The sequence below is a fragment of the Abrus precatorius genome, unplaced genomic scaffold (assembly GCF_003935025.1).
Source record: "Abrus precatorius isolate BTA unplaced genomic scaffold, Abrus_2018 Scaffold10, whole genome shotgun sequence".
In the NCBI taxonomy this organism is placed as follows: Eukaryota; Viridiplantae; Streptophyta; class Magnoliopsida; order Fabales; family Fabaceae; genus Abrus; species Abrus precatorius.
In genome coordinates this window covers 25,655,743-25,664,460 of record NW_020874292.1, presented here as the reverse complement: position 1 = coordinate 25,664,460, position 8,718 = coordinate 25,655,743, and the positions used below count along the sequence as shown (strand labels likewise).

General features: G+C 37.4%; 1 protein-coding gene across 2 annotated transcripts; it reads left to right on the top strand.

Moving 5' to 3' along the window:
• The first annotated feature begins 224 nt into the window (after positions 1 to 224).
• Positions 225 to 7,933, top strand: LOC113871208 (auxin response factor 6-like). 2 transcript variants are annotated; one of them, XM_027508145.1, is made up of 14 exons: positions 225 to 1,101; positions 1,538 to 1,650; positions 2,094 to 2,192; positions 2,327 to 2,383; positions 2,467 to 2,622; positions 2,705 to 2,789; positions 2,941 to 3,031; positions 3,414 to 3,578; positions 3,659 to 3,781; positions 4,444 to 4,519; positions 4,682 to 4,829; positions 5,014 to 6,173; positions 6,256 to 6,446; positions 6,744 to 7,933. In XM_027508145.1, exons 1-14 carry the CDS (start codon positions 1,059 to 1,061, stop codon positions 6,937 to 6,939), a joined length of 2,703 nt encoding a protein of 900 aa, XP_027363946.1. In that variant the 5' UTR covers positions 225 to 1,058; the 3' UTR covers positions 6,940 to 7,933. The 2 variants fall into 2 exon arrangements, with proteins under 2 accessions (XP_027363946.1, XP_027363939.1); XM_027508138.1 differs by having other exon boundaries at positions 235 to 1,101; positions 5,011 to 6,173.
• Positions 7,934 to 8,718: the final 785 nt, after the last annotated feature.

The window sequence follows — 8,718 nt, the reverse complement described above, 5'->3', positions numbered from 1 at the left end:
AATAAGTGAGATTTAAAATGTTGTTATAATTTTGTGTGGTTCTTTCATTGTAATTTAATCAAAGTTAATACGAAAGCTCAATCTATAAGTACGAGGGTGGCAGAGGAGAAAACAGTAAATCTATAGTCAAATGTAAATCTCCCTCCTTGATTGTCTGAAAATGAAGTCGTGGGCACGAAAAGTAATAATAATAAAAATGCAAAATTGTGAAACCCTCTCTCTCTCTAGAAAAAATGTGACACTCGTACACACTCTTTCTTTCTCCCTCTTAAAAGGACACCCCAAAATAATGGCGGTTGCGTTCTGATTGATTGGAGCAGAGAGAGAGAGAGAGTAAAGCAATAGTAGCATGGTCACAAGTAACTAGTAGTAGCATCAGCACCGTAACCATAACCATAATCGCAGAGCACAACCACTGCTTCCCATTTTTCCATTACTTGAAATGAGCCAAACGCTAAGAACCTGACTCTGAATTTTGTACTCCTTACCCAACACAACACTGTCTCTTCTTTTGGTGTCCATCATAATCAACACACTAAATATTCGATCCATTAACTCTCTCTCTCTTCTCCCCTTCTAAGATCCCTTCTTTCCCTGAGATCTGTTCTTTTCACGTTTCTTTTTTTCTTGCTCTTTCAGATTGTTGCTAAATTTGGTTGTGAGAACCCACGTGTGCTCTTGTTCGAGTTCTTTAAGGTCGTGTGTAATGAAGAACTCGGTTGAGGATTGCAACTTGGGGTGTTGGGGGTTGAGCAAGATTAGAAGCGAATGAGGCGTAAAGCAATTGTCTTTTGTTGTGATACTGGTTTTGGTTGAGGACTGGACGGTGGGAATCTAGTGGGTATATTTTAGATTTTGATGGGTTTTGGTTGGTGAAGGGGTGAAAATTATTGGGACAAAGAATGTTATTCTGCAGTGGGAAGGAAGAGACTAAAGGCTTGTTTTGTGGTGGAGGGTGTCATTTTCTGACAATTTTGTTGCTTAATTGGTCTGCTTAAGAGTGTTCTGATTGTTGGCTCAATTTTGAGGTTACAGTTTTGCTTAAATCTTTTGCTCAAATGAGACTTTCTTCAGCTGGTTTTAGTCCTCCATCCCAGGAAGGTATGTTACCACTTGTTTTAAGATTCTTCTTCCTTTATTTTTTTCATTTCTTCTTCTTTGTATTTGGTACTCAGCTTTTCTGGAACTGGTTATTGCAACCTCAATCCTTGGTGATTACGCATTTTTGCCTTTTGTGTTAATATGTCTAGCAAAGTCTTTGAAGCTTTTTCTTATGTTTAACTTGGATGCCTACAAATTTTGAGGTGGGGGTGTGGAATTTTAACCATTTGGGCTAAGGTTTCTCTTGTTTATACCATAACTCAGAGATCAGAAAAAGTAATTTGGATTTATTTGCCAAATAAGCACTTCTTCTGGGATTTGGTTAATTGTTTTGAGATCTTGGATTTGGCAAAGTATGCCAAAATCAATTTGTGCTTTGAGACAAGGTGAAGACCTTTTCTATTCCATATTGATGACATTGGGATGGATTTTGCAGGGGAAAAGCGAGTTTTAGATTCAGAACTTTGGCATGCATGTGCTGGTCCCCTTGTCTCTTTACCAGCAGTTGGAAGCCGCGTGGTATACTTTCCACAAGGTCACAGTGAACAAGTGAGTAAAATATGGTGTTAGATTATTGTATTGCTACTACTCTTGTGGACACTCTTCTAACATTCTTTTTCTAATGGTGAGAATAAAGTAATAGTGCGAATCTTTAGTTTCTGGGCACAAGGATGCTACCCTTGTCTGTTGTCTCTGTCTCCGTATTGCTCTACTAATTTGGAGGATGGGGTCACTGTTACACTTTTGTTTAGCAAAACCTGTTTTTTCTTTCACTCTGGCAACTCGTGTATATTTATACTTAACTGGTTCCAAAGTTAAACTTTTTTAGTTTTGAACTGTTGCAGCCTAATGAATTAACTTAATGAAATGAAGTAACTACGCTTACCTCCCAGAAACCAGCACAAGAACTTTTTATGTTCTATAGCATCTCTCTCTCTATTGCACAAACTATACGCATGTGTATTTCCTAACTTGGCACTTTTTCTACTCAGGTGGCTGTTTCAACAAACAAGGAAGTAGATGCCCATATCCCAAACTATCCAAGCTTACCTCCTCAACTTATTTGTCAACTTCATAATATGACTATGCATGTATGATTTGTTTAATTTTTTGTTTATAATAGCAAGACTGGTTTATTTTGTCTTCCACTTGTTTCAATTTTTCCATTCGTTAGTTCCAGCACTCTCTTTGTCTTTAATTATTGGTTTCTTCATTTGGGATTCAGGCTGATGCTGAGACCGATGAAGTGTACGCACAGATGACCTTGCAACCTCTGAGTCCTGTATGAAACACTGTCTTTAATGATAACTGGTTTTGCAGTTTTTATATTCATTATTCATCTTTTGACTATGACCATGTCTGCAGCAAGAGCAAAAGGAGGCCTACCTGCCAGCAGAGTTGGGCACTCCAAGTAAACAACCAACAAACTATTTCTGCAAAACTTTGACTGCCAGTGATACAAGCACTCACGGGGGATTCTCTGTACCTCGCCGGGCAGCTGAAAAAGTGTTTCCCCCATTGGTAAACCTTTGTCCAAAAGTTCATACATTTTCATCAAATCTGTTAATTTCTCAAATCTTAAATTTATGATTGTGACCTGTAGGATTTCTCCCAACAACCTCCTGCTCAAGAATTGATTGCAAGGGATTTGCATGGTAATGAATGGAAATTCAGGCACATTTTCCGGGGTGAGTTAAAGCTGAGTTTCATGCTATTTGATTGCAAATGTGGGAAGTTTGCTGTCACTTTGAGACTTCTATGTTTCTTGCTATGAGCTGAAAATAAGTGCAGAGTTTTTTTAGAATGTTAAACTTGGTTTTTATATTTTTTCCCCTGCAGGTCAGCCCAAAAGGCATCTACTTACGACTGGATGGAGTGTCTTTGTGAGTGCTAAAAGACTCGTTGCTGGTGATTCTGTGCTGTTTATCTGGCAAGTAATTTAATTGTTACCTGCTCACCAAAATGGCTTGCTGCTATATTCTGGGCAGCATTAAATATTATTCTGCACCTCAACCTCAGATTTTCTCATCATTTCAAATTTAAACTTCTCCCCTTGGTATTTATGTGATTGATTCGCTTGTCACCTTGTACCAGGCCATGTGACTGGTATGTCATTTGGTCATTTAAAAAATCAAAAGATATATCAATATACTGAAAAAATTGTTGTTGACATGCGGATCAGGCTTTAAGATGTGTGGATGCTTCTTATTTCTTATATCTGCGTGCTTTGTGATATTATAATGAGAATTATTAGTTTTGATAATAATTGTGATATCTTGTCTCATGTAACTCAAGTGCATTTTCATTGATAGGAATGAAAAGAACCAATTGCTTCTTGGTATCCGTCGTGCTAATCGACCACAAACTGTGATGCCTTCTTCAGTGTTGTCAAGTGATAGTATGCACTTGGGGCTTCTTGCTGCAGCAGCTCATGCAGCTGCAACAAATAGTCGTTTCACCATTTTCTATAATCCTCGGTAAGTAGCACACTTCTGTAAAACTTTCAAGTCATGATATATTGTCTTTGGTTAACAATATTTTTTCTTTATTAATTTAGTGCTAGCCCATCAGAATTTGTGATTCCTTTAGCAAAGTACGTAAAAGCTGTGTATCACACTCGAGTTTCAGTTGGTATGCGTTTCAGGATGCTATTTGAAACAGAGGAATCAAGTGTGCGGCGGTAGGTTTTTAAAACTTCTGTTCTTGAAAATGATATTGTATAAACACTTCCGATTTTATGTTTGATATGTTAGTAAGTTAAGGATAAAATCTAAAATGACTTTAAAACAAACGTGGTTGTCTTTTCCATGCTGCCATAAGTCTTGGCATAAATTTGCAGGTGGTGTTTGGCTTGTTTTGAAAAGTGATTGTAATTTTCTTAGAAGTGCTTTAATACTCTGACGCTAGTTGCTGCTAGGGACCTAAATGTTTTAAGAATTACGATGACATAAAGAACATTAATCATATTTTTATGCATTAAAATCACAAATAGTAGGTGAGTGTAAGGGATTTTCTTTTGTTCTTGTTCCATGTTCAATTTGTTAAACAAGTTGGAGGCTTTTTTTTCTATGCTTCAACATATGTGCATATAAGATGCAACCTTGTCTAAAAGTAAGGTAATATTTGTACATTCCACCTTAAAGTATGACCTTTACAATGAATAAAAGAGACATGGATTTCAGTGTGTGCTTCTTGTTCTGAACTAGAATCCATAGTAATCCCAGCTATAAAGTTTTGTTGACTAAACTTCTTGCTGGGATAAGTATGGCCAGTCACTTTGTAGAGTTAATGATACTTATTTGTAATGTAATTATGTAATACTAATTTGCCTTTCTTGTGAAGATACATGGGTACAATAACTGGCATTAGTGACCTGGATCCTGTACGTTGGCCAAACTCACATTGGCGCTCGGTCAAGGTATGAAAAGAAACACTTGATATTTCACTCAAGTTATATAATTAAGTTTGCCGGCATCTTGTATCTCAGGTGTAAGATATCTAAAATGTTGCTTCATATAGAGTTTCTATCTATCAAGAAAGGATGTTAGAAATTAAAATATGGCTTTCTCTTGAATTGCAGGTTGGCTGGGATGAATCCACTGCTGGAGAGAGGCAACCTAGGGTGTCTCTGTGGGAAATTGAGCCATTAACAACATTTCCTATGTATCCATCTCCGTTCCCACTTAGGCTTAAACGACCATGGCCTCCTGGACTGCCTTCATTCCATGGTCAGCTCCTTGCCACCTTTAGGGCTGAGAATATTCACAAATTGTTGATTTGTTTATCTTTTTAACTACTGAATTTAGTTTCAATTTTGCAAGCTAATAACATTTCAAAGACTGTTTCCTTTCTGATCAATGGAAAGTCATTCTCACTGCTCTCCCCAATTTTCCTTGCTTGAAATACTAGCAGGCATGAAGGATGATGACTTTGGCATAAATTCACCTTTGCTGTGGCTCCGTGACACTGATAGAGGGCTTCAGTCTCTTAATTTTCAGGGGATTGGGGTCAATCCTTGGATGCAGCCAAGATTTGATCCCTCCATGTTGAATATGCAACAAGATATGTTTCAAGCTGCTGCTGTTCAGGACATAAGGAGTGTAGATTCTTCCAAACAGCATCCTGGTTCGTTACTTCAATTTCAGCAACCACAGAACATCCCAAACAGGACTGCTGCTCTAATGCAGGCCCAGATGTTGCAGCAGTCACAACCTCAGCAGATATTTGGAAATAATCAAGAAAACCAGCATCCAACACTCTCTCAGCCTCAAACTCAGGCCCATCTTCAGCAACATATGCAACATCAACACTCGTTCAATAGTCAGCATCATCATCAACACCAGCAACAACTACAACAACAGACACAACAGCAACAGCAAGTGGTAGATAGTCAGCAAATTTCAAGTGCTGTCTCTACAATGTCTCAGTTTGTTTCAGCACCTCAACCTCAATCACCACCTATGCAAGCTATCTCTTCCCTGTGTCAACAGCAAAATTTTTCTGATTCAAATGGGAACCCTGTGACTACTGTTGTCTCTCCACTACACAGTATCTTGGGTTCATTTCCCCAGGATGAAACATCTCACCTTCTGAACCTTACTAGAACAAGCTCTTGGATTCCTGTTCAGAATTCAAGTGCGTGGCCCTCCAAGCGTGTTGCAGTGGATCCTCTCCTTTCTTCTGGAGCATCTCAATGTGTTCTACCTCAGCTGGAACAGCTTGGGCAACCACAGAGTACCATGTCTCCAAATGCTATTACATTACCACCTTTTCCTGGTAGGGAGTGCTCAATTGACCAAGAAGGGAGCAATGATCCACAAAACCATCTTTTATTTGGTGTTAATATAGATCCGTCCTCCCTTCTCATGCCTAATGGGATGTCTGCCATAAAGGGGGTCAACAGCAACGGTGACTCCTCAACGTTGCCATATCAATCTTCTAATTATCTGAATACAACAGGTCCTGATTCTTCATTGAATCATGGAATGACCCACAGCATTGGCGAATCAGGCTTTCTGCAGACACCAGAAAATGCAGGACAAGGAAACCCATTGAATAAAACCTTTGTGAAGGTGAGTTTTTCCAGTGGGATTCTATACTTTTTTCAATGAATAAGTTAATTAGCATTTTTATTTGATAAGTTTTTTGCTTCAGGTTTACAAGTCAGGGTCCTTTGGAAGGTCATTGGATATCACTAAATTCAGCAGCTACCATGAGCTGCGTAGTGAGCTTGCCCGAATGTTTGGCCTTGAAGGCGAGTTGGAGGACCCTCTGAGATCAGGCTGGCAGCTTGTATTTGTAGACCGAGAGAATGATGTTCTTCTCCTCGGTGATGGCCCCTGGCCGTAAGTCTCCCATACCACAAATGCCTTATTCTTTGTTCTTCCTTTTCCACTTAAGTAGTAAATTGAAAAGTAAAGAAACCCAGTGACCTGTTTTAAATGACATGGTAGTTTTATATAACTAATCCCTTCAGAAATAATAATAATGGAAAAACCATAAACTTACACTAAATTACTTTTTAGCGATCTATATGGAGTTGATGCTTTACATTTTGGGGATTTAAGTACCATATCTTTTGTGAAATCAAATGATCGTGCCTCTTTTCTGTACATCTTGTCACATTCATGATCTTATGACAGGGAATTCGTAAATAGTGTATGGTGCATCAAGATACTTTCACCTCAGGAAGTGCAGCAAATGGGCACCGGCCTCGAGCTTTTGAGCTCAGTTCCAATTCAAAGGCTCTCAAACGGCATCTGTGATGACTACGTGAGCCGTCAAGACCCAAGAAATTTAAGCAGTGGGATAACAACTGTAGGGTCTTTAGACTACTGAATTATATGACTGTTTATAGTCTGCATTTCTTCCATCACATGTATTATTATCAATGCTTCTCAACCCTTTGTTAACGGTGGGAAGCACTTCCTTAATGTAGTTTATAGCCTACTCTCTAGCCTTTGGTTTTTGTTTTCCTGTTTTTTATGCTAGGACCATTCATAAATTAATACTGTAACTATATGGCATCTAGTCATTGTGCTAGCAACAATATATACAATACTTAAATCCGTTAGGAAATCAATGCGTGAAGATAGTTCTCATAACTTCTGCTGAACTTTACTTTTAGTTTGCTTTTGGCCAAGTCTTCGGGGTGCATGATTTGACTATGAAGCATTGGGGACAATGGAGTGGAGGTGATGTTGATATTCTTGACCTTTAACGAGTTTTGGTTTGAATTGTTTGGTAAATATATACCATGCATGAGATAAATGGTCACTTAAGTCGTAGATGATCCTGCAGATGATGTTAGAGTACTTGACCTTGGTTGAGTGATGAATAAATGATAAACCATTTGGGAAAAGGAGGATGTGACCCTTTGAACATGAAGAGGACACCAAAGACATGTGATGTGTCCCCGTGATCATACAAGGATGGAAAACAAATCACTGTCTTTCTATTTATGTGATTGTGGCCCGCTTTGTCGTGTTCTTGGTTTTGGCCATGCACCCTTTTACCTTGCCTGTTAATGCTTTTGCTTCTTCAATGGCAAAGTGAAAGCTGTGCATTTGTCCATTTCGATCTTGCTTAATCATACATGCTTCATGCTCTCGTGTCCCAAGTATTTGGATTCTATAAAGCAACATAATTCCTTCCCTGTATTGTCTAAGTTGACGTTTCATGGATGGGAAAATTTATAGAAATGATGTAAAAATCTTATGGATGTAGGTGACACATAAATGATCACGACAATGCTAATAATTTCTGCCAATTGATTCAGCAATCTACTTGCCAATAAATGAGAAAGGTAGAGGTGACTGAGATATTAAAATTGCAAAATAATGGAGTGGAAGTGAATTATTTCGTCTACATGATAAGTCAAATATAAGTTTTCAATCCTTATTTCTCTTTATTAATGTCAGGTATAAAAGTGAAAAAAAAAATTGGAAAAAAAATTGCCCCCTACAAGATATTGTTTTGTTCAATGCCTATGTATAACGTAAGCATAAATGAAGCAAATTCCATTCAAATATAGCTCGATCAATTTAGAAAATTCTTGGGATTGATAATTTAATTACTTCATTTTTAAAATGTTTTCTGCATTGTGAAACGTAAGGTAAAATTAATCCCTTATTATACAAATGCAAAAAATCATTTGTAGGAGGTCAATATGAATGATTTGATATATTAATGAGTCGAATTGTTGAGTCTTGAATCATAAGGTGATCTAAAATTAACGTATAATTGAACAGGTTTTACATTTTAATATTAATATATGGTCCGTTTGTTTTAAATAAAATAAGTAGTATCTTTATACAGCCTTTTTCAACAACATTTTCTTTTCTGAAGTTACTAAATTTAGTTACCAAAAGCACACTAAAATAACCCTTTTTAAGTAATTATTATACATTATACATTTTTATAGAATTAACTTTTTTTTTCTTTTACAGAAACAAACAAATTAAGTATTGAAGGATATATAACTAGAAAATTTTCGGCTAATTATGTGGTGAAAAGAGAAGGGTGTTGAAAATAAGTGGACGCGCGTATATTAAAACACGAGCAATATTATTATTGAAAGGCTTTTGGAAGCAGGCTATAAGACTTTTGGTAAGTTTC